Source organism: Fringilla coelebs, assembly GCF_963513975.1.
Source record: "Fringilla coelebs genome assembly, chromosome: 18".
NCBI classification, from domain to species: Eukaryota; Metazoa; Chordata; class Aves; order Passeriformes; family Fringillidae; genus Fringilla; species Fringilla coelebs.
In genome coordinates this window covers 14,421,115-14,446,500 of record NC_140044.1, presented here as the reverse complement: position 1 = coordinate 14,446,500, position 25,386 = coordinate 14,421,115, and the positions used below count along the sequence as shown (strand labels likewise).

Genomic DNA, 25,386 nt, shown 5'->3' with positions numbered 1-25,386 from the left:
CTATGGGATGCAGGAATGTTTGGACTTGTTTGTACTGTGGGACAGGGTGAGGCAGGTCCACCAGCCTCTCATGACCTCCCCAGCTGCATTGCTGCTCACTTTTCCAGGCTTAAAAGCTGCCAAGCAGAACCTTCATATGATAAAGAAATGGAAAATCCCAGTTCCAAGGAGCCTCTCCAAAGGCACCTGCAGCCTGGCTGCTGCCAGAGCCCCCAAGACTGTTCCCTCTCCTCTCCACCTCTGTCCCCACTGGTCCCACACAGGGGTCTGGTGGCTGTGCCAAGCCAGAGGAGCTGCATCTCCTGGCTGACAGGGGAAATGGGGTCAAAGAGGGGCTTTAGGGTGGGGCAGGACTCCCCAAGCCCTAGAGAAGTGTCTGGGACTGTGACAGCTTTGGGGTGTCTGCAGGGAGGTGCAAACCTTGTGTGCTGCTGCCTACACCTGTTGTGTATAAAAACTAAACCTGGGGATCTGAGTGGGACTGAAAGCCTGTACAGTTTTTGTAAAGAAAACATCATTTCTGCCAACATTGTTCTGATACTTTGGCTTTACATAACCTGCAGCCAAGTGCCTCAGCCTACCCAAAAACCTGAGATCCCCTCCTTCCCTTCCCACCCCAGGGGGATGAGCCGGTCTTTTCCAAGTGCTTTCCTTTTTACATCAAATGCCTCTGAGCCCTGTGCTGTGCAGGACAGCAGGGTGACATCCACAGCATTGCTTTCAGTGGCATGGTAGTGGCTTCCTGACCACAACCAGGTGGCTGAGCCCAGAGCCTCCACACCACCATCTGTGGCTGCTGGGGACCAGAGACCATGACCTGTTACACCACCGTTACCAGCAGGTGTAAATCACACCTGGCAGCTTCTCCACCTACCTGAGGTTTCTTGTCCCTTTCCTCTGGAGAGGGCTCTGTTTCTCTGTACACCACAGCTTTGGTTACCAGCATGTCAGGGTGCTGGAGTTTTGCCTCTTTGATTGCTAAAGCCAGTGCCTGGAAAGCAGAAGGGTGAGAGAGAGCATTTATCCTCCCTCTCCTGCAATCAGGCACCCTGACTGCAGCCAGAAAGCAGCTGAGTAGCATTCCAGGGAGCAGATTCCAGGAGGATAGGAATGCAGGGGTTCAGAGTTGAACCCACAGCAGCCTGGCAGAGGAGGCTGAAGCCCAGCATGGGAATCCAGCATGATTGGGAATTCATCCATGACTCAGAGCCCCCACGAGCTGCCTTTCTCTGCTGTTTTTCTGTACAGACGTGCTACTGAAACCTGGGCAGAGGAAAACACTAGAAAACTCTACAGGAATTATCAAATTCATTAGTATAATTCTAAAAATTATTTCAGAGCCTTTTAATTACTTTATCTCTTTATTTTTTTTTCTTAAGTAACAAATCCCTGGGAGGCCACAGGAAAGTGACCTCGTGGACCTAAAGACTCGTGTCAGTCTTTGTTATTTCATCCCAAAAGTGTGTCACTTTTTGTCCTCTGACCCTGAGGCACCGTCACCTGGAGAGGCTCAATCTGTAGTGAGATTGTGCTGGAAGAGAGAGGTGACCTGGGTCACTTTGGAGTATTTCAACAGAGAAAGGACACCTAGAAATGTGTTTATGACCGTAAAAAAATGATGCCATCACTCTGTTCTGCACTGGGATGTGGCCTTTGCCATGGCTTCGTAGTGGGAGATGGCCTGAGGGTCACTGCACCCGTGGGAACCTGCCCTGCTGGACAGGTCTGGGGCCTCGGCGGTCAGTTTTTGGCCAAAAGCAGTAAACAGATTCAACCACAAGCAGAAACATGCAGTGCTGCATCCAGGGACAGCCAGAACTGGGCAAAGGCAGAGCATCCTGCTCCTACCTGGTCCTGGTCCACATCTTCATCTCCCGTGATGATGATGCGCTTCTCTATCCGGGTCTCGGAGAACCCTCCTTTCACAGTCTGCGTGAGGAGAAGGACAACTCTCACCCCTGTCCCAGCAGCCAGCTCCAGGCAGGGGAGGGAACTCTGCCACAGCAGCAGGAACAGCACCAGCATATCCGCTCAGGAACTGCCCTGTAATCCAGCAGAGCTCCCCCTGCCTTGGCTCAGCGAGAAGTGTGGCACACAGCAACCCCCGGGGGAAAGGAGAAGGGCTGGGGCAGGTGCCAAGCACCCTCCTGCTGCTCAGCTCCCTCACAGAGCTGCTGCTGTCTTTACAGAATCACTGAGGGTGGCAAAGCTCTCTGAGATCACCAAGCTCAACTGTTCCCCCAGCACTGCCAAGGCCACCACTCACCATGTCCCCAGGTGCCACAGCTACACATCTTTGAAACCCCTCCAGGGATGGGACTCCACCACTGCCCTGGGCAGCCTGTGCCAGTGCCTGGCCACCCTTCCTGTGAGGAAACATTCCCTAATATCCAATCTAAACCTCTCCTGGTGCAACTTGAGGTCACTTCCTCCCATCCTGTCCCTTGTTCCCTATAAGAAAAGTGTGTATTTAATCCAGGGATGCAACGGCCATGGGTGAGACCCTCTGCTGCAGCCTCGTCTCCTTCACTCCCCAGCCCTGGCCTGCCCCTGGCTGAATGCACAGCCCTGGCTGTGCCTGCCTGCTGTGATCACACCTGGCTGGATGGCACAGGCAGCACCCAGGGCACAGAGCACTCGGTGGGACTGCCATTCCATGGGACAGCACACAGCTCTTGGCCTGCTGGAAGGAGAGGGGCCCTTTCTGCTGTACCTAGCACAATATAAATCCACCCATCCCCTAATTCCAGAGCCCTGGAGCTGCTCTCACCTTGGTGACGTGGGTGGTGGTGGAGGTGGAGAGCGTTTCTGCAGTGGCACTGAATATGCTGGTGAGCACCTCCTTGCCAGCGGAGCCGCCCGAGATCTGTGGGACACGAGCAGTGTGGTCAGGGGACATCCTGGGAGCCCCAGCCCGGCCCCAGCCAGCCAGGACCTCCCACTGGGATATACCCCCTCAGCCAGGCACGGCAGGGGAGAGCACAGCAAGGGAAAAAGGCAATGAGCTGTGCTTCCAACTGCACCAAGGGCTTGGGGGGACAGGGAGAGGTTTCCCCAGGTATCCAGGCCCACAGCAGCTGCAGAGGGTGTCTGCAGGGGGCAGAGGGTCTCATGGCTGCTTTTGGCTCTTCTCTACCCACCCTCAGGGCCACTCTAGCACAGAGTTCTCAGGCTGTCTCTGTCTCTGTCCATCCCACTTTGCATGCCAAGGGCTGGGAAGGCTGGGAAGGAAGGCTGGGAAGGATGCCCTGGTACCCCAGCCCCAGTGCTGCTCTCCCGGCAGCACAAAGGGATGAGGCTGGGGCAGCACCCGGTGTTTGGCCAGGGTGGACTCCATCAAAATGAAGGGGTGGAGTAAAAAATCCCTTTCCAGAGGAAGGGCTGTGTTGGACAGGATGGTTGGTGGCCACCATCTCCACTGGGAGTAAGGGGACTTTGTGGGTGGCCTTGGGTGACAGGGTTGTCCCCGCAGGACACCCAGAGCTAAATGCATCTCAGCCCAATGCACCAAGGACTGCGGTATTTTTGGAGTTATCCTCATCAGGCAGATGCTCAAGGTATGGATCTGGCATAGGAAAAAGTCCACAGGTTGGGGCCTCCTGACTTCTTGCTCCCCAACCTTCTGAGCATCCTTCTTCCCTTCCCAGTACCAACACATCACCGGGTACCAGTGCTGGGAACACAGCAGGGGGCCCAGTGGCACCAATCCCACCCAATTCCAGCCCCACAAGGTTGGCTTCCCCAGCTTGGCCTTGCTGGTGGCACCAGGTCCCCCCTCACCGGTGACAGGGAGCGAAGGTCTGTGGTGGGAGCGGCCCCTTTGCCAGCCTTGGTGCCGTGATCCTGAAAGAAGAGCAGATGGGCACGTTGGCTCATGTTGGCATGGGGCAAACATTGCAGGTGTCACGCTCCAAAGACACCCCCAGTGGGGCAGGGTCCCCCCAGCACAGCTGGCCCCAGTCACTCCCACAGGAGCAGAGGGACCGCAGGGGACAGTGGCTCCCCCGCCCTCGAGGGCCAGCCCCGCTTACTGAGGTCACCAGCGCTGTCTCTGTGGTGCCAGCCTGGGCAGTGGTGGTGGTCGTGTCCCTGCTGCCCGGGGTGCCTCCGTCCACCTGTCAGGGCAAAGGAAACCAGGTGAGCCCGGAGGTGTCACCAGGGAGTGGGTGACACTTGCAGGGACAATGTGACCATATCCTGCTGCCAGAGGAAGCCACGGAGGGCAGTGAAGCTACAGACAGCTGGTGGCTGTCACCCACTATAGATGCTCCTGTGTGCCAACACTGCCCAGCAGCACGGCAGGTGGGGCCAGGGACACTCAGACAATATCCCTGGCTGGGCTTTAGCTTGTGTTATTCACCACGAGGACTTCACCACACCAAGGGTGAGCAGAGGCCCCCAACCACCCCACAAAGCCGCCGCCCTCCCAGTGCTGCTGCCAGGGACAGGCTTTGGTGTGCTGAGGCTTGGGGGAGCCTCAGGGCTCAGGCTCTCTGGGGAGCCACCATGTCACCTGGGCTGTGTCTGTGGCGCTGACCCGATGGGGAGCGGAGCCTTCTGCTTTGGGCTTCTTCACAGTCACAGCGTCTGCTTTTGGGGCTGAGGGCTGCAGGAGGAACAGCAGAGAGTCAGCACAGCCAGGCCCTGGGGCACGATGCCAACCGCCCTGAGTGCTCCGTCCACAGCACGGCGCTGGGAAGGGATGGCCTTTAAGGTCCCTTCCAGCCCAGCCACTCTAATTCTGTGCTCCTTGTGCAGCAGCCCCTGGCAAAGCATCCCTGCCCTGGTCCTTCGCAGGTGCCACACATACAATGTTCTGTGTCACACAGAGTCCTACCCAGGCAAACTGCAGGGCTGGCCTGCTGCCCTGGGTAGACAGGCACCTCTCACAGTGCCCTGTGACCCACACACCCCAAATTAGGCCTGCTGCTCTGCCCCTGGGAGTTTTTGGATAGATTTATAGACACCATGGATAAGGACAAACTGTTCTTCAAAAGCCAAGTGAGAGCCACCAAACCAGTTTCATGCCTGTGCTGCAGTCATTTTGTGATCTGTACCATCTTCTGGTGGCTCTGGGTACACCTGGGGTGTCAGAGCCTCAGGGGAATGGACACAGGCTGCCAGCACTGCCCTGCTGCAGGAAACAGGAGCTGCCAAGGGCTCCTGCATGGGGGATGCTTCACCAGTGCTCAGTATTCCCAAGCCAACAGCCCTGGAGTGGATCCCCCACAGCCACAGCTACACACCAGGGTTTCCAGGCTGGCTCAGAGACAGCTCCCTGTAATTCTGCAGCTCTTTCCTGGCTTTAGGTCTGGACAAATCTCAGCAGCTCTGGCCAGCACTGGGGACTTACCTGCAGGGATAGAGGCTGCCCTAGGTGGGTGGGCCAGAGATGGCCCTGGCCCAGCACAGAGACAAGGCCACACAGAGCTAGGGCTGGTTCTGCTGTTCCACCCCCGTAAATGCACTCAGCCCCACACACATGCACATGCAATTTTGTTAGCCCTGCTATGACCCCAGCACACAGTGACCCTCCATGAGCTCCAGGGCGGCTCCACGAGGCCAATCCCTCCCAGCCCCAGCATGACCAGAGAGGTTAGTGGACAGCACATGGCTCTGGTCACTGAATTCATGCAGGACATGAGGACAGCTCCGATGGTTAGTGCCACGTGCCCTCCCTGCGGCGCACATGCTGCTGTGGGCTGTGCCGGGACAGCCACACTCAGGGACAGAGGTGACAGTGACTTCTCCTGGTTAGCAGATGCACGAAGCACGTGACAGAGCCATGCAACACAGACACAGCGTGCACCGGGCGGGAACGGGGGGGTGGCAGCCATGCTCCCCAAAAGCAGCCAGGAGCGCAACCCGCCAGGCAACGCCGGGCACAAGGGACACGGAGGCACGATGGCACCGGGCCGGTCCCGGTGAATGGTGTCCCTGTGTACCTCTGGCAGGGAGACATCTGGGCTGGGCTGGGAGACCTTATCCCTGCCTTTGACATCCTCTTCCAGTCCAGGAACTACTTTGTCAGTGTGCTGGAAGGAAACCAGGCCTTCATCTTCTGTTTCGCTCTTGTCCTTGTCCAGCTCGGGCAGGCTGCGGGAGATGTCCTCAAAGGCTGTGCCGTGGAAGTCCCCGATGACGGTGAAGTCCACCTCCGCCTCCAGGCTGGAGGTTGAGCTGACAGTGATGCTGGAGCACTTGCGCTCAATGGCCAGGTGGTTGTCCTTCAGGAAGACCGAGTCCTTCTCCTGGTCGGGCTCCTCGTCGCCGGTGTCGCTCTCGGGGGCCCTGTGCCGGGGCGGTTTCACCCTCTCCTCAGGACCCTCCCTCACGCCCGCTCTCTGAAGGAGACACAATCGTGGAGACACGGGGCCGTGAGCACCGCGGGGCAGCGCGGCGGGGACATGGCAGCAGGAGGAGGAGGAGGAGGAAGGCTGTAGCAAACATCACAGAGTAGAGTCAAACACAACTCAAGCATGGAGACCGAAACCTTTCTGACAGCAGTGGCTTTGCTGAGGGAGAGAAGGCGACTCCATTGGATTGTGCCAAAAGTTTGTTGGCAATGAATCGTCTCAAAAAGGCTCGGTCAGACAAAAAAAAAAAAAGCTCGGCCAGCTTGGAGGCACTTCAGTGCACCGGTGGAAGCAGATGGATGCAAAACAATGGGTCTGACAGGAGACATTCAGAAAGAGCTCAGAAGAAGGGCGATCGGATGTCAGTGACTCAAAAAAAACAAACAAGGGAAAGAAAGAGAGAAGAGTTTGAAAGGAAAGGGCCCATCAGCCAGGCACGGTGAGGGAGAAGCAAAGGAGGGTGCCAATTCCACTGAGGAGGAGTGAGCCAATTCCACTGAGCATCCTGTGAAGCATCACCCTGGGGGGAGGTCCAGCCCAACAGCTGCCCCGGGGTGAGTCTGCCCCATTGACACCACCTGCCCCTCCAGAGGCCTCAGGTGAGTCTCAGGGTGACCTGGTCAGTGTAATTGACAGCATGGCCAGAGCCAAGGGATGACCTCCCTCCATCCACTCTTCTCCAGACACGGACATACCTCTCAACTCTGCCATCGGAGGGGACGTGTCCCATTGCCACACTTTGCCATGAAGCCATGGAAAATCAACACCCAGTTGTCCCTTAGGAACAGCTCTAAGCTCACCGATGCCAGAGGAAACCCCACCTCCTGGCCTCTGCTCCAGGCGTTACAGCCAGGGCCATCCCCCACGGGCCGGGCCGTGCCGGCACACCCCTCCCTCGGCACTGTGGGAGGTTGAGAGGTATGGGTGAAACACAGGGTGTCCAGCAGCACCGGGGGAACACGCCTGCAGACACGTGTAGGGGGTGTGTCTGACCAATACATACAGAGAGCCCTGCAAGGGGAGCGGAGGGGCAGCACAGCCCTGGCCGCGGGGCGAGCGCTCACACTGCCGGGAGAAGCACTTAGCAAAACAGCACTGAGACCTGCGAGACCACTGGAACAGCAGCCTTTACATTCTCTTCTTTCAGGCTGGGTTTTACTGATGGGTCACATAAATCCTTTTCTTCCCCACTTGGTTGCTGAGATTTGCTCTGGATTAGAAAAAAGGGTTAGTCGGAAGGAAATGAACTCTGCAGGAGCTGCTCTAGCGCTCATGAGAGCGAGGGAAGCTACTCCATCAGCCGGCCACCAGCTTGCTGAAGGCAGGGCAGGGTGGCAGCTAAGCAAGAAGGGGTAATCAACCAACGTAGGAAATGCAGGGGTGAAGCTGGAAGCGTGGGCACGCCGCTGCTGGGGCTGCGTGTCCGTGACAGTCCCAGCTCCTCCAGCCACCCCCCTGTGCCCTCTCCTGCTCCCGGCCACGGAGCTAGGGTGCCTCTCCTGGGTTCAGCGAGCGGCATTCTCCAGGGAGCCAAAATGTTGGGGGGGCACAAAACAAAAGCTGATGAACCGACTGGGCAGCGGCTGCGCATGCAGCCAGTGAAGCCTGACCACACACACAGACAGAGGACAGGGATGCAAAGCGCCTGCTGCCAGTCAATGGATGTGTGAGGAGCCACTGGACATGGGCAGAGCCACAGAACATGCGCACGAATGTCCCGTCCGGACGGCTCGGTGCAGTTACCACGGCCTCGGCCAGGGTGAGCTCACAGCCGGAGTCAGGTGAGGCCAGGTCAGCACTGTCTTCTTCGTGCTCGGGCTCAGCAGAGACTCGTTCCTTCAGGGAGTGAGGCTGGGAGGTGTCTCCTGAACCAGCCCCTTGCCCGAGGGCCAAGGAGCCCACTGCAGAGGGTGAGGCGAGGCCGGTGCTCAGAGGCAGATCCTGTGCCAGATTTGCCTTCCGCCTGGCTGTCACCAATGTCTCAGCTTCAGGCACATGCTCCTGTCCCTCCTGGGCCGCCCTTTGCTCCGCTTCGCCTTGCTCAAACATCTTGATCTTGGAGGCCACGGAAGTTTCCCTGTAGCTCTTGCTGTCCTCCTGGCTTCCTGGGGCCATGGCAGCATCCCCGTGCTCCTGGACCACAGCTCCTGCCAGCCCAGCCACGCACACTGACCCCCCAGGCTCTGCTGGATGTGTCTCACCACTTGATTGCCCTGCCCTGCCTTCATTCACCAGGGCAGAGAGCTGGGATGCCTCGCTTCCTTGGCACAATCCTGCTGCAGGGGACTGGAAGGGTGGGACATCAGCAGCTGCTCTAGGGGGAGAGTCATCCTGAGGTGGCTGTCCCGGAGCCAGGTCACTGTCCCTGGTGCTTTCCGTGACTGTCTGGCTCCCACCCTGCAGATCTTGTCCAACACTGAACTCCGAGTCCTGCTGTGGCTCTTGTGCTTTGGGATCTGCAGTGTGGAGGGGCAAATCCCTCAGGATTGTCTCACTCTGGTGTTCAGCATCTTCTCCTTTGGGGGGCAGCTCAGCCATGCCAAGGCTTTTGCCATGGGACAGTTCTTCTATCCCAGAGCCTTCATCTCTGGTCGGCTTCCCTGACCCTGAGCCCTGGAAGAGCTCTTTGATCATGGGCTTCTCTTCCTGCACTGGCTCTTCAGTGGCACGCACGCTGCTCTGTGCTGTGTCCATGCCCTGGGCCACCTCCCTGGTGGCCAGGTCTCTAACCTGGATTGACTCTGCTGCAGTGTCTGTGTTTTGGGATGGCTCTCCTGTAACAGGACTTTTCACCTCATGGGGTTTCCATGAGGCAAATCCCACATTTCGGGATTGCTCTTCAGCTTCAGGATTAATGCCCATGGGTAGTGCCACCTCCATGGAGGGGCTCACATGCTCGGGCATGGCCACCTCTCTGGCAGGGCTGGTGCCCAGGGACAGGTCTGTGCCCTGAGGCTCCGTACCTGGAGATGGCTCCACAGGGACTGGGCTGGGTTTCTGGGGAAGGGGTGGAGGGACAGGAACACTGGGTTTGTCCCCCTCCAGGCCTGTGGTGTGAGTGTGGCCCTGCCAAGACCCAGCTGATGATGGAGGTGACTTGGGCTCTATCTCTTCCATCTGAAGAACCACCCTGGTACTTTCCTCCCTGTCACTGTCTGCTCCAGCCCTTCCTGAGAGCCCCTCCAGTGCTGGGCAGATGTCTGGGGACTGTGCTGGGCTCCCTCTGTGCTCCTCAGCCCGAGGGCCATCCCCTGTCAGGCTACATGGCTTCAAGCCTCCCACCAAGCTCTGCAGCTCCATCTCCTCTGGTCCCACCGCCTGGGAACACAGCGGGGCTTCACTTCCCATGGGTGCTCCTCCAGGCACCCCAGCACCAGGTGCTTTCTCTGGCTGCAGGGACAGCTCTTCCCACCCTGAGAGGGGATGTCCCTCCAGGCTGGTCCCATCACAGCTCATCCCAGGTGGCTCTGGTGCTCCAGTGGGTTTTTCAGACACTGTTCTGTGCTGGTGACTTGCTGAGGAGAAGGCTTGGAACTCTTCTGCCACAGGTGCGACATGCTTGGATCCCTCCCCGGATGTGTTTACTGGGGCTTCTGGTCTGTCCTCCAAGCCAAGCCACCCACCAGTGTCCAAGACCAGATGTGCTTTACTGTCCTTCTCCTCCCCCTCTGGATCTCCTAAGTAGATGATCCTCTGGGTTGCAGAAGTCTCTGAGCTGTCGTCGCCAGCCTTCACTTTAATTTTCAGGAGCTCTGGGGCCGTGGCTGGCACTCTGGCCTCTTGCTTCCTGAAGGCTGCAGAAGCACGGTCCTTGGAGAGCACGTCACCTTCTCCCTGGGGAAGCTCTGGCTCCAAAATCTTGGTCCTTTGCCTCTCTTCAGGCTGCTTGGGCAGCCCTGGCTCCCTGGTGGCTGCACCTTTGCCTGGCTCTTGGGGCTCCCCCTCTGCACTCTCAGTGGGTGGATGTGCCTCCCCTGGGCTGGACTCACCCCTGCTTTCCTTCTCATAGAGCTCATCCTCCCACACAGACTCAAAATCCTCGGGACTAGCAATCATTTTGGCTCTCTTCCGTGTCTCCAAGGCTGCAGCTGCCGGCTCTTCCTGGCCTGCCACGTCCTTGGCTTTCCCTACCGTCACCACCACTTTCGTCAGGCTCCCACTCGTGTTCCCCTCCGAGGTCCCTGCACGTGTTTCTTCTGTCTTGGCTCTCAGAGTTTTCCTCAGAGCTACAGCTTCCAGCCTAGGGGCTTCTCTCTCTATAAATACCCAGTGCTCCGAACCCTGCATTGCAATTGGAGCAAGAAGAGTTAAACGCATCAGACACCACGGCCCTGAGTGCTGCTGGCACGACTGGCACAGCTGGTCTGCCTGGGCTGGCTACATCATCAGCAGCACTGTCATTATTATTATTATTATTATTATTATTATTATTAATAATAATAATAATTATTATTAATTATTATTATTATTACTATTGTTCTTATCAAGGCCAGAGTCGAGGTTCTGTACAAAGAGCCTAGCCACTCATTGATAGAGAGAGGGGCTGGAAATAAGGAGCTGATGTCACACTGGGGACCCAGCCAGTGTCCTCTCTGGGGACAGTGCTCTGCTCTGGGTGGTGGCTCCCTGACACACCTGCAATACCTGGGGCTCTGCTGGTGGCACAAAGTGGGAGTGGAGTGTTTTTGCCCCAGCAGACACAAGAACAGCCACCAGGGTCTCTCTGGAAGCAGGGGAACACAGCTGGGTGCCCCCTTGTTTTCAGCTGGCTCTGGCAACTCCCAGGGGTGAGATTTCATTGGAAGCAAGGCCCTGGGTTTTGGGTAGCTTCACTCTCAGCATCATCCATGTGCCCTAAGAATTTGTCAGACTGCCAAGAGCACGAGCAGGGAAAGAAACCACTGCAAGCCATCAGTAAGGCTCTGTCCCTTTCCTACCAGATGCTGTAGCTCAGATTCCCCAAAAGGCCATCCCTCCTTTCCAGCTCACCAGGGACATCTCCTCAGAACCCAGCCATGCTGAAAACAAGTGTGCAGCAACTGTCACCTGTGAAAGGTTCCCTGTGAAGTGTAAAAGACCACGGGCTCAGCAGCAGGACCAAGCAAAGGCCACGGAGCATCCTGCAGCACGGCCACAGCAGGAATGTCACTGTGCTGCTGGCAGGGGACACCAGGTCACTGCTGCCAGGGACACCTTGTACATCCATGTGCTCATCCTGCACGTCAGCTAAAGGCCTCATGAGGGCCAAGAACAAAGCACTGCTAAAATCCAGCCGCTTTTGGAACAGCAGGTAGGAAATAACTCATGGGAAGAGAGTTTCAGGAGAACATCTGCACCATGAGGCAGCTCAGCCACCCCTGGCAGCACATGAGGAGGGCAGTGCTGGGGCTCCCTGTGGGGCTGGCACTGCCCATGGCACAGCCTGCCTGGGCACAGCCTGCAGCAGGGGCAAGGATGGCCCTCGAGGGCACCAGGATGCACTCCAGGCCCAGGGAGGGGGCTGCCTGTCCGTGCCCCCTCCAGCCAGGAACAGGTGGAAATGTGAACCTCACCCCATGCAGGGCACTGGGGGAATGTTTGGAGCAGTTGCACCCAAAATGCAAACCTAGTGACTGATCCTGGAGAAGGGGAAACAGGGGGCAGAGGGGAGCAGAGCCAGAGGGAGGGAAGGAAGATAATATTAGAGGAGAGAAAGAAAGGAGGAGAACCAATTACTAGTGGAAGAGCTCCCACAAGGAAATGAGAAGTCAGTGAAAGCCCCCAGCAGAGCAATGCCTTTCCCAGCTGCTGCTTTCTCTGCCAGGTGTCAAAGGAAGCAGAGCTCCCTTGGCACAGTGCTGTAGGCCCTGCCCTCACTGCAGCCCCTCACCTGCCCCTGCCCCAGGCTCTGCCAAGATTCCCTCTACCCGCAAAAATCCCCAGGAGCCTGCAGGGAAGCACCTGGGGGCTGTGCTGTGGTACAGCCTGTGGGCCCTCCAAGAGAGCACCCCACCCCTGAGGGCAGGAAAGTACCAGCTCCTCACAGTGCCAGGACATCCACAGGGATGGGCAGCAAGGGCACCCTCCTCCTCTGATGCCAGAGGGATCCTTGGCAAGGACTCTGCCCTGGCCAGGCAGCCCCTCTGAGCAGCAGGGTCTGCAGGAGACCTCACCCCCAGCCCGCTCCAGCACGAGCCTCTCCCATAGCCCCTTACCCTGCACCAGCTCCCTTCCTCCACTCCTGCCTCCAGTGCACCTTTTGTTCCTTCCCACGGAACTGGGAACAGAGCCCATCAGCACCTGCCAGGAGCAGTGGCTGCCCCGGGGCTGTTCCCAGGTGGCTGTGACCCATGGCAGCAGCATCCCCCTGACTGGGCAACCCTGCTGGTGTCTGGCCCTCAGTCCCTCTGCACTCCCTCCTGTCCAGCAGCCACGCTCAGCCAGGACCCCGCTCACTTTCCTGAGTGTGCAGCAGCTTCTCTCCTGCTCCTGCCCTGCTGTCCCACTGCTGACACCATTCTCAGGCAGGACAAGGACGGACAGCTTGTGGGCACATGTACAAATCTCCTCAGCAAAACCCTCTCACTCCTCTTCTTTGGCTGCAAACCAGAGTCCTTCAGAGGAGATCTTCCCTGAGCAAAGGGGATGATTCTCTTCAGGCTCCTCTTCTGAGTTAAGGCCCAAGATAAATGTAGATCAAAAAGTCTGACCCCTGGAACATCTTCATCTATGACAGGACCTCTTCACCAGTCAGGAAAACCCCAAAGTTTCAGATTTACTCACAAACCAGCTTCTTCAGACTCTTGAGATGAGCACAGCCCAGCTCAAGGGACATCCAGCTCCTCCTTGGTGTGATGTGCACTCTGCTCTGGAGGGCTCTGGCCACAGCTCACAGCTCAGGGCAGCCCTTTTGTCTCAAGAGCCTGAGGGCTCTGGGGGATGCTTGGAGCAAATCTCTGGATACTGGGGCACATCCCCCAGGGAAGCAGGGAGCTTGTGAGCTTTGGAGGTCAGTGGGCTGGAGGATGGAGCCACGGCAAAGCTGCCTCTGAAGGGATGATGCTGGGAAGGCTCTGTCCAGAGACCAGCCTTGACCTTCCACCAAGGGATAAGTGACTTTCACACTTCCTGCCCTCCCTCCCTCCACATGCATCTGCTCTAGGGACAGGAGCAACTGGGAAGACCCTTCCCACTGTGGCCTAGGCAGCACAAGAGACAGAAAGGAAAGAGGACAGCAGGGAGCAGAGATAGCCTCTGCTCCTGCCAATGGGGGCCACAGCCTTGGAGAGCCCTGGGCACGTAGGGGGCTCTCCCCTAGGCATCCTTCAGTGCCCCTGCTGCCCTTCTCTGCTCTGAGGGAGACCCAGCACACCTGAGAGGAAAGCATAGCCTCAGGCGAGGATAATGAGGGAATCAGATGTTGGGACAAAACGGGGCTGGAGAGGCTCCCGGCACTGCCCAGTCCAGCGTTCCTGTCCTCCAGCAGGAGTGGGGCCAGAGGGCTGGAAGTGACAAACCACCCAAGCCCAGTGGGCCTGCAGCCCAGGGGACCTTCTGGCAGTGATGAGAGCTCCAGGCTCTGCAGATGTGCTGTCCTTGTGCCATCACCCCCTTGGGGCCATGAATCTCTCAGGGAGACCACAGGCTCTGGCCTGTGGGGATACATGGGGACATGTCAGGGCCGAGTCTCAGTCACAGATGCCTGGAGAGAAACCACTGGGGAGGCCACCTTAGCACCTGCACCCCGGCTCAGGCTGGGCACACCGAGGGCAAGACCGACTCAGAAGATGTGTGTGCACCTCACACCTGCTGTTTCTGTCCTCCAGCTCCCAAACACTGGAATGGGGAGGGTGCCAACATGGACCAGGAGAAGCTGCTACTCTGCTGAAGGTGCCATATCCTTGCTGAAGCCCAGGCTGTGCCCAAGCCCTCCCTGACCCCCACCCTGCCCCCTGGGGATTGCTTCAGCCAGCCCAGGTACAGGCTCCTGCCCATGCTAGTGACTTCTGCATGGTCTAAGGGACATCCACATGGAGCAAGAGTGTGGCCAGCCTGTTCCTCACCCCTCTGCTTCTCCCTGGGGTGCTGAGGCAGGACAAGTGTCCCAGCACCGCATGTCCCTGGGGCCAATCATGCCAGAACCAAGGCTCAAACCCCAGCCTGCTTTTGCTCAGTGAAGGCACCACTCTTGGCTCTCCTCTCCCTTGAGCTAAACCCACACACAGGGGGTGCCGGGAGCTCACACCCCTCACACTGATGGAGCGTGACCTGGCTGTGCACAGGCTGTGGGGATGGCTCCAAGGATGCTCTTTGTCAGGGTGCCTGGGCCTAAGGAACTCCAGCTGCAGCCAGGACAGCCTGAGGCTGCTGGAGCAGCCACCCAGGTGTCCTGACCATCGGGTCACCCCTGCCTTGGGACCCTCAGCACTGGGCTCCAGCACAGCCCCGCACCAGCACTGGGAACTCTCTCCAGGAACACAGAGTCCAACAGGAACAGACAGGGGAGAGGTTTCACCAACAGCCCTGTCCTGGGAGGGGTCCTGTCTATCACCAGAAAGGGCACCCACCCGTGGGCAGCTCTGCTCAGAGGGCACAAGACCCCTCGGAAGGCTGGGGATCCCCATTGAGGGAGTGAGAGGTGGGGGAGAAAGGGGATGGTGACAACCTCAGGAGAGGAGACAAGGCTTTTCTGTGTGAAAGACTCCATGCTTAGGGAAGCTCCATGCTCAGATGCAAAATCGTCTAAGGTGTCCTCTTCCATCGTCTGTGCCAGCACGGAAACCCCAGCACCCACAGGGAGAGAGAGAGAGAGACAGAGAGAGAGAGACAGAGACAAAGACAGAGAGAGAGAGAGAGAGAGAAAGGGAGAATTTGAGAAAGAATGAAGGAACAAAGGGTGAGCAGGTGGGTGAGCAGATGGATGAATGGATGGAAGGATGGATAGATAGATAGATGGACAGAGGTCACAGCTGTGCCAGCTCTAGATGCTCCATTCACATCTCTGCACCTGATATATTCCATGGTAAAAGAAATGTGGGGGAAAGCCCCTCTTCCTCTTCCCAGCTGAGCGCTCTGTGAGGGGCCACAGCCCCCCTGCTGCCCCCATCTGGGCAGTGCTGGGCCCATTGGGAACATGGGCACATCCCAAATTCCCCACAGAGCCTGCGCCCTCTCCATGACAGGGGGCAGCCAGGGCAGAGCAGCCCCACGTGTGGCACCCACTCTCCTGGAGCCACATTCCCTGCTGCGGGCACAGCACTGGCTCAGAGCCCCGCCAAGGCACAGCAGGCAGGGAAGGTCCCTGGCAGGGACAGGGCATCCAGGCTGGCAGGGGGACACGCCTGTCACATGCTGCCTGCACTGAGCCCAGCAGGGACCCAGGCCACAGAGCCCAGCTGTGCCACATCCACACCCCTCCAGCACCGGGGGCTCTGTCCTGGCCCCCCAGTTCCAGCGCTCTCCTGTTGCCCCATGGTCCCAGTGCAAGCCAGTGTGCAGAATGCCCAGAAGGGAGGATGTGGCTGTGAGATCCAGCGTGGCACCACTCATCTTCTACCTCCTCCCACCACCCAGTTTTCCCTGCTGAGAGCACCACAGGGCACCCCTGCACAGGAGCCTGGTCCTGCTCTGCTGGGGACACCCCCGGGCAGGAGCTGCACTGGCCCTGCCCCACAGGCTGCTCCTGAGAAGAGCAAGCAAAACCTCACACCATGGGCCACCAGAGCCACAGCCCACCTCTCAAGCAGCCCCAAAACTCCTCCAGACAAGGGCTGCTCAGTCTCCTGCAGTGCCCAGGGAGACCCCCCCCACCAGCAGTAAAAATGGTTCAAAACCATAGAAACAACACCCCTGTCCCCAGCACATCACTCCCACTGAGCTCCCTCAGGGCAGCACAGGAGCTGAAGGACTCCTCCCCACCAGATCCTGATCCTCTCTGGAAGAGAAGCAGCAGAACAAACCTCAGTGGCCTTTTCAGGGGTTCCCTTTGGTGTTTCATCCTCGTGCTTGGGTGAGGAAGAGGCTGGTGAGGAAGGCAGCCTCCTGTCCCGGTCCCTGTGAACCAGTTTGCTGTTGGGCTCCTTCAGGGTCCGCTTCAGCTCATTGATGCTGGCCTGATGCTTCAGCAAAACGTCCTCTGGCTTGTCTAAAAACTTGGGAAGGAGAGAGGAAGAGAGTGATGGTTAAAGCAGCAGCCCAGTCCAAAGGGATGAGCAGGAGCACTGGGAGGGTTGGTGTCACACTGAGCTGGAATTTAGGGTCTCAGGAGCCAAATGAGGAGCGTAATGGAGCACCATGGTCTGCAGGTCTCACTGTAGGAGAGGGAGCAGCTTTCACTGCAGGCAGCAGCAGAATGTGTGTAGCAGGTGAAGGGCACAGCATGGCCTGGTGGCATCTCCAGGGCTCTGTGCCCTCCTGGCTGGGGACATGCTAAAGCTTGCTGGAGGGGAGAGCCTTGTGATCAGCAAGGAATGAGGCTCTGCTGGAAACACCAGCAGCCTCTGCTGCCAGGCACAAAGGGAGCCCAGCCTCTGTCTCAGAAAGGCATTTTCAGCAGAGTTCCTCCAGAGCAGGCTCTGACAAAGGGGTGGAGGTCCAGGGTTGGGCAGGGATGTCCAGCATGGATCCAAGACTGGATCCCTGTGGATCAGCCCAGTGTGGGGTGAGTCTGATCTGCTGTGGAGAGAGGACAGCTCAGAGTGCTCAGGGGAGAGGGGTCAGTGTCAGAGCGTGGCTTGGTGAGGGCATAGTGCTGGGGTGCCCCCTCGTCCCGCCGCAGAGGTGGGCAAACCTCCCAGGAGGATCCTGGCTTCTGCCTCCAACCCAAACCCAAAGCTCTCATGAGGTTCAAAAGGAGGCTCCCAAACACCTCCTCGGCAACAGAGCAGAGACCCGTGAGAGTCCCAGGAAAAGCCCCACCAAATTTTCCAGACACAGAGGGCTCAGCAGAGCTCAGGAAAAGTCCCGCCCTGGCCCCGCATGCCCGAGCTGAGGGGGGCTCAGGTGTGCCCACCTCTGGGCTGGGCGCAGCACATGCACATGCAGTGGGCAAGCGATGAGGCGGGCGGGGTCGGGGCCGGTGCCCACCCCCGCTGGGGCTGCACAGGGAGCCAGGGCAGGGTCGGGCCGGTGCCCACCCCCGCTGGGGCTGCACAGGGAGCCAGGGCGGGGTCGGGGCCGGTGCCCACCCCCGGTGGGGCTGCACAGGGAGCCTGGGCGGGGCCGGCGTGGCCAACTCCATCCCCTGGCAGTGCTTGCTCCCATTGGCAGCTCCAGCTGGGATCTCTGCTCACAGAGGGGATCCCCCGGGGAGCACCCCTGGATTTGAAGCCAGGTTGAATCGTTCCTGATGGGGCCACCAGAGGCACAATTTGTGCAGGGAGGGTTCAGCCTCCCTCTCTGCTCAGCCCCTCTCAGGGTGGGCAGGCACAGGGCTGGTGTGAGTGCTATGCCCCCCAGGCAGCTCAGAGCCTGTGGGGTGGGACAGCAGCCACACTGCTTGGGGAGCCCCAGCCCAGCTCTCTGGGGGCTGAAGGAGAGCTGGGCAAAGGGAATGAGACAGTCTGGGTCAGGCAGGAGCAGAGCGTGGGTCGGGTGCCAGCAGAAGGATGGGACCAGCTCCACAGGAGAGGTGACACAAGGTGAGGACATGGCAGGGTCAGGAACACGAGCAGAAGCCAAGTCATCCCAATGGGCCAGGGGCTGTCCTGCCCTTGGGAGGGCTCTTGCTCACAGGCACGATCAGGACCACCTTACTTAGTGGGATAGAAGATGCCACAGCTGATCCCCAGCTGTCTGTTCCTCGGGCTCCTCCAGCACCCAACCCCCGGCCCGGTGCATCTTGTATTCCAGTAAATAGGGTGACAGACGGACTTGTTTTGGGAAGGATGGACAATATGATGCACCAATGAGGACTAAGATACTCCAGAGACAGAATACCTCCTGCTTGTGCCTGGGGGTTGTTTCGTGCTCCGGCTGGCAGCAAAGAGAGGGTTAAAAGTAACCAGCAGGGTCAGTTGAGGGCACTTGTCACAAACACCACAGTTAAGTTGATAGGCTGGTAGGGACCCCCCTCCCCTCCCAGAATGGGGCTGAAATGGGCTGGGACAGCCCAGGGACCAGGGCGGGAGGGGTTGGGCTGTGCCCAGGTAGTGGCGGACACTGATGTTCTCAGCCTGTCCCCATCCCTGTCCCAGAACCGGGCTGCTCCCAGCTCCAGCCCTGCCTGGAGATGAGCCTTGAGACCACCTGGAGGGCTCTGGGGCATCCAAGTTAATCTGAACCTCCGTGACAGCTCCACTTCCACTGGTGGGGCTAAGAGCCACATCCCAAGGGTCCCACCAGCCTGGGGCATAGCTGACACTGACAGGGCTGCAGGGACCCTGCCCCAAAGTGACCCTTCCTGTCTGCAGCCCAGCCCTGCTGCCTGTGCCTGGGCCCTGCCTATCCCTCCACCCCCACCCTCTTCTGCCCACCTCGGCTGTACCTTCAGTTCCTTGATCTTCGTCGGGGTGGTCACCTCCTCATCCTCCGTCTCAGAGCGTCTCCTGCTGCCAAACTCACCATCCTCATCCTGCTTCTCACCCTCAGGCCCGGCGTCGTGGTTCTCGCTGACAGAGGCTGGGCGCGAGAACTCTGCCCATGGGGGACAGCCAGGTCACTGCAGCCCTGCCACCCTGCTCCTGCCCCAGCCCCCTGCCCCAGCCCCTGCCAGCTCTGCCAGCCAGGTCACTGCAGCCCTGCCACCCAGCTCCTGCCTCAGCCCCCTGCTCCAGTCCCTGCCAGCTCTGCCAGCCAGGTCACTGCAGCCCTGCCACCCTGCTCCTGCCCCAACTCCCTGCCTCTGCCAGCTCTATCAGCTGGGTAAACCCAGACCTGCCACCCTGCTCCTGCCTCAGCCCCCTGCCTCTGCCAGCTCTGGCAGCTGGGGTCACTGTAGCCCTGCCACCCTGCTCCTGCCCCAGCCCTGTGCCCCTCCAGCTCCAACAGCTGGGTTACCGCAGCCCTGCCCCTGCCAGTTCACGCCTGGGTCAGGTGGTTCCAGGGGTCCCAGGGCACAGGGGAAGGGGTGATGTGGCCCTGAGCTGCCTGACCCCAGTCCTGCCATGTCCCCCTGTTCACACACAGTCTGAGCTACCCCTAGGGGTGGCGACAGCCCCTGTGCCACGGGGATGAGCCTGGGGACAGCCTCCAGAAGGAAGCCTGATGCTGCTGTGACCCAGCCGAGCGAGGCCGGGCAGCTTCCCCTGTTCCTGCCAGAGGAGCAGTGTCCCCCTGTCCCCTGTACCTCCGTCCAGGCTGCGGGACATGGTGTAGCGTTTGCTGGAGGAGCGCTCGAAGAAGGGCGCGGGGCGGTCGATGAGGGCGCTGGCCTGGCGCGTCTGCGCCTGCGTGCGCCCGCTGTACCGAAACTTGGAGCCCATCACCAGGAAGCCCTTGGGGGGTGGCTCTGGGGACACCAGCCTGGGGGTCACAGGGGTGGAACGGTGTCAGCGAGCCCCAGTCAGGCCCCCTGGCACTGCTCCCCCACGTGCACCCAGTGCAGCAGAAGCAGGAATGTGTCTGCCTCTGGGAAAAGAGGCCTGGAGAAGGTCGAGAGAAGACTCACCTGAAGAAGGTGTGATGCTCTATGCAGACCTTCCAGAGCCTCTTGGCTGAGCGGTGGTTGGGCAGCTTGAAGCCAATGGTGCTCTCAAACTGTTCGTACTTGGGGGAGACAGAGACAGGCTGTTACAGGCACATCCTGCCCTGGGGGACACACCAGGACCTTGCCAAAGTCCTCAGGTTCCTTTGGCAGGAGCTGTGGCCATGCAAAACACACTCAAAAATCTTCTTCAAATTCATGCAGGGATGGTCCACGCCCAGCACCATGCCCAGCAGAGTGATACACCCCACACCTCTAGCCTAAGCACTTTCCTCAGCTGTAAATGGCTTTTCAGCGCAAGATAAATTCCCTCAAGAAACCAAAAGCTTTTACAGCTGTTCTGGTCTGAGGGCATCACTCCCAGGTGTGCTGTCCTTGCCCTCCAGCCTGCTGGAACACGTGGGTAGAAATGCATTTTCCCACCATAAACGAGTGGAAATAAAGTCTGAAAATGAATGAAAAAACCTTGTGAAGATGTGTCAAAAATGGCCCTTAACCCCCATTCCAGGGCAAGCTCCCTATACCAGCAGGGTCACAATGTCTGTCAGGAATGGGATCCTGGGGTCCCTCAGCTGTTGAAGTCACGAGACAACACGAAAGGAAATGCATGCCACAGGAAATGTGGGAAATGTGCTTTCTTGGCCAGTATGGTCACAAATGTGGGACCCTTGGAGCAGAGGCCAGAGCCAGGTGAGGAAATCCTCACCGTCAGCCCCAATTCCTCAGGATAGGTACCCAGGGGATGCACCAGCACCTAGCACCCACCTCCCCCGGGCGGATCTTGATGTAGAAGTTGCTCCTCTTGTAGGAAATCTTGAGGATCTTGGGCCAGGCGAAGCGGTTGATGCGCAGCCGGTCCCTGTAGATGAGGAGGCCGTTGGCACAGACGCCCAGCATGATGTCTATGCCCTCTGAGTCCTGGAGGAGACAAGGAGACAGGAGGGGACAGGTCAGCAGCTCGGCAAGAGCCAGCCTGGCCAGCAGTGCCACATCCCTCCTGCAGAGTGCTGCGGGGGCCTGGCTGGCAGAGGGAACAGTGAACCCCCGACTGGTGGAGTCTGATCTCTGGAGCTTCTCTGGTGTCACCAAAGCCATGACAGGAGCCTTCCCTGCAGGAGGAAGGTTGGCAGGAGCAGGCTGGGAAGGGGCAGCACTCTGGCAGCCCCCAGCCCCATACCTTGGCGTGGTGCAGGTCCACCCCATACATGGAGAGCTTCTTGGCGTTCTCTAGGAAGTGGATCTCTGCTTCGCCAGGGGTCATTCCCCTGCAGGGGAACAGAGAGGGGGACACGTGGCTGGGTGCCCCAGGGCCGTAGGGCAGCTGTACTGTCCGTGCTGTCCCCTGCCAGGGCTCACCGGTAGGTCTTGTGCAGCTCCATGATGCGCTCCTCCAGCTCCCGCGTCTGGTTGGGGGCGAAGCGCAGCTCGCTGACGTAGTTGCCCACGTGCTCCTCGGTGTCGTGGTCACCCAGCTCGGCCTGCACGGCGTAGGAGCCCAGCAGGGCGTGGGTGACGAAGGAGCAGGGCAGGCGCCCTGTGATGATGTCGGCACGGAGCTGCAGGCACAGGTAGTATCTGCAGGAGTGGCAGGCGGTCAGAGCGGGGCAGGGGAGCGAGCTGGGCTTCCCCAGGAACCAATCTGGTGCCCCCCAGCGCAGGCTGGGGCTCTCCAGGAAGGAGGCCCATTGTCCTCACCTGGTGATGTCCTCTGTGAGCTGGGCAGGGTCTGGAGGGTAGAACTTCACAGTGAAGGCAAAGTTCCAGGGCCCGCCTGGGGAGGGGAGAGAGCAGCTCAGGACAGCACCCATGGGGCAGCACACAGGGCACAGGAGATCTGTGTGTCCACTGAGGATCCTGCTGCTCCCTCCAAGCCTTGCACAGGGCAGGGACAAGGGGGCTCCAGAGGCTGCCAGGGGTACAGCCCTTGGGACTCCAGCACAGCTTTTGGGGAATCCTCCCCAGAGAGCTGGGAACAGCCAAGCAACTGCAGGAGCCACAAGCTCAGTGTCCCAGCAAAAGCATCCTGTGCCCCAGAAGGTGACACCTTGGCCAACAGCTTTTCTGTCATCCCAGCAAGGCAACACCATGGTAAATGCACCCCAGGACCTGTCCCAGCAAAGACCCCCACCCTCCCCACCATTCCTGTCCCCCCTGCACAGGGCAGGTGGTGCCCAGAGCAGCACCAAGTCTCAGACAGCTCTCCAGTGGCACAGAGAGAGTCCTTTGTCCCCTCGCCTCTCATGAGTAAGAGAAGAGGTGGGTAACAAACAGCTGAATGAGCAACAGTGTCCCTGTCCCCAGGCCAGCTGCCAAAGGTCCCCTCCAGGGCAGGAGGGGAGGTGACCTGCCACAGGACAGCCACACTGAGCCATCCAGGAGCCCCATGGAACACCCCAGGGCTGAGGAGGATGGACCCTCCCCAGGCACTTACTGCGGATCTGCTTCTTGATCTCCTTGGAGGGGTCCAGCCAGTTCTGCAATGAGGAGACAGCAGGTCAGGGGGGCCCCTACCTTGGAGGGGGGGGCTGCAGAGGGACCCCCCCGTGCTCACCTTCTGGCTGTCTGAATCGCAGAAGGTGAGGCCGAAGTAGTCCTTCTCCAGGAGGTTGAGGTGCTCGCACACCATGTCAAAGAGCACCTGGCCTCGCGCGTGTTTCTGTCAGAAACATGGACAGGCTGACGGTCAGCTGGTCCCCTGGGCTCCTGGACACCCTCCAGGTGACCACCAAAACATGCTCTCACCCAGCGTGGGCTTCAGCACATCCCAGCCTTGCAACCCCAGGATCACCTGTGTGTCCCTAAAGCAGTGTCCCAAAGGGTGTCCCAGGGCTGCAGGGATGGGGCACCACTGTGGGGACACCCAGGTCCCAGGGCTGCAGGGATGGCCTCCTGGTGGCAGGGGTGGCTGGATCCCCAAGCACAGCATAACAAGAGCCACCAGGAGCCAGGAGCATGTGGAGTGATGGAGAGCACCCTTGGTGCAGCCACTGACAGGTGCATGTCCCCTCTGTCCCATCCTGCAGCCACCAGGAGGTGCATTTTGCCTCCCTCCCTCCCTGCAGCCACTGCCAGGTGCCTGAACTGCCAGGCAGAGCTCTATCCCCAGCCATCATGCTTCTGACTTAGACACTGTTTTCTCTTATGAGTAGCTGCCAAATTTGGTTTCACTGGGCTGATATGTCCTGCAAGGGTCTTTCTTTCCAGACTTTTAACTAATTTCGAAATTTCAACTTAAATGGCTATTTCTGTGTGTGTTTTTCCCTAGGACAGAGGTACTACAATGCTGTCTTAGGAAGAGTTCTGTCCTTCAGGACTCTCTGGACTGGGGAGGGTCCCAAGAGTGTCCCCTCCTTGGTAGCAGCACAGGCCTCCAAATCTGGGACTGACCTCCACCTCGCACTCATACTCGGATGCATCAAGCAGGGTCACCCTGCACAGGGCACTCTTCACTTTCTTGGTGGTTTTCTGGGGTGACTTCTGGGTCTTGCTGGGAGTTGTTTTGTCAGAGAGCCCGTCGGTCTCGCTGTAGTCCTTGTCCTCCATGTCTGTGCCCTGGAGCAGGGACATACAGAGGGTTACCTGGCAGCCCTGCCCGAGGTACACACGGGCAGAGGGGAAAGGCTCTGCACAGCAGAGTGGGGCACCTGCTGATGGACAGTGCCCGGTTCCACCAACCCACACTGCCAGCAAAGCCCAGCTCCCTGGAAATCGGACACCGGGGATCAGTTCGGCAGCCAAATCTCCTTGCCCAACCACCAGGACAGCAGCTCAGCTCCCCACAGCCCCACAGCCAACCCGGCTGCAGCCGGGCCCGGGGAGCTCAGTGGGGACACGGCACCACTGCCCACTCCCATGGCGGGCCGGCAGGGCCATTCCCAGCGCTGGCACACGGCTGCCCCGGCCCGTCCTCCCTGCAGGCGCCGTGCGGGCAGCGGGGGCAGCGGCAGAGCCCGGCCGGCCCCGCCTGAGGGGCTCCTCTCGGGGCTGCCCCCGAGCGCCCAAGGGCCGGGCCCGCCTCACGGCCCCACGGCCGGCAGCGAGCGGTGGCACGGCCCCTCCCGTGCTGCTCCTGCCCGTCCCCTCCCACCTTCCCCGGCCGACACCCGCTCACCGGCTCCATGTTTCGGGTGTCCGGCTGTGCCGCGAGCTTCTCATTGGGGTCGGTGTCGCGGCCGGCGGGGCTGGGCGCGGCCGCGGGGCCCTGTGCGGCCGCCTCCAGCTGCTGCTGCGGAGCGTCCTCCTGCGCGTTCCTCACCTCAGAGCCGGGGCCTGTCTCCGTTGTCATGACCGCCGGTCACCGCGCTGTCACCGCCACCGGGGGAGAGACAGCAGGGGTCACCCGGGGCCGGGGGATGCTGCCCGGGCAGCGGTCTGGGATGCCCTGGCTGGTCGAGGGAGGCTGGGACAGGCATGGGATGTGCTCATCGCTGCCTTACACGGATCCACTGCCAGAGCCCAGATCCCTGTCCACGCACAGATCCACTGCCAGAGCCCAATTCCTGTCCACTCATGGATCCACTGCCAGAGCCCAATCCCTGTCCATGCACAGATCCACTGCCAGAGGCCAGATCCCTGTCCACTCAGAGATCCACTGCCAGAGCCCAATTCCTGTCCACTCAGAGATCCACTGCCAGAGCCCAGATCCCTGTCCACTCATGGATCCACTGCCAGAGCCCAGATCCCTGTCCACTCATGGATCCACTGCCAGAGCCCAATCCCTGTCCATGCACAGATCCACTGCCAGAGCCCAATCCCCGTCCACTCAGAGATCCACTGCCAGAGGCCAGATCCATGCACAGATCCACTGTCAGACCCCGGATCCCTGTCCATGCACAGATCCATAACCAGAGCCCAATCCCTGTCTGTGCTTTGCAAAGGGCTGGTGGCAGCAGCACAGGATTCCAGGATTTCATACTCTGAGCTGGAGGACAAGAGCCAGCAGTGGGGAGGGACACTGGTGACAGGGACCTACCATGGACAGGGATGCACCTGGTCGTGCAGAGCAGGCAGTGGGGCTGCTCTGAACCCCTGCTCCCACACCCCGCACCGGCTGGAACCTTCCCTCGCTGTTTTCTAGGAGTGGGAGGAAAAGGCAGGCTGTGAGTCAGGGGAAAGGCTGCAGTGACACAGGAAATGGCAAACACGGACAGCTCCACAGCTCGCATCCGGGCTGGCTGGTTTGCTCCCCTCTGGCCACCCCAGCAGCAGCAGCACGCTGGGTTCCCACGGCCAGCCTGGGACCCTGTGGATTCCTGCCTCCAACCCCAGCTGCCTGGAAAACAAACCCAAGGCCAGGAAGAGGGAAGGGAAGGCACTTTCCATGCCGGGATGCTCAGCAGTGTGTTTTTGGAACCTTTATGGTTTTGAAACATTTTATGCCAAAACAGCATGGTGTCCTCGGAGGGTCCA

The 25,386-nt window shown here is 59.4% G+C and overlaps 1 protein-coding gene across 1 annotated transcript; it reads right to left on the bottom strand.

Moving 5' to 3' along the window:
* Positions 1 to 24,262, bottom strand: EPB41L1 (erythrocyte membrane protein band 4.1 like 1; the record flags this gene model as incomplete). Its single annotated transcript, XM_084218097.1, has 24 exons — positions 1 to 116; positions 748 to 817; positions 875 to 991; positions 1,849 to 1,929; positions 2,771 to 2,866; positions 3,781 to 3,843; positions 4,032 to 4,115; positions 4,514 to 4,606; positions 5,946 to 6,344; positions 7,459 to 7,566; positions 15,001 to 15,099; positions 16,295 to 16,486; positions 18,273 to 18,308; positions 18,820 to 18,968; positions 19,621 to 19,796; positions 19,942 to 20,039; positions 20,743 to 20,895; positions 21,155 to 21,242; positions 21,334 to 21,552; positions 21,673 to 21,748; positions 22,409 to 22,451; positions 22,529 to 22,633; positions 23,365 to 23,529; positions 24,089 to 24,262. The coding sequence occupies 24 exons, from the start codon at positions 24,260 to 24,262 to the stop codon at positions 1 to 3; spliced, it is 3,000 nt and encodes a 999-aa protein (XP_084074223.1).
* Between the last annotated feature and the right edge of the window lie 1,124 nt (positions 24,263 to 25,386).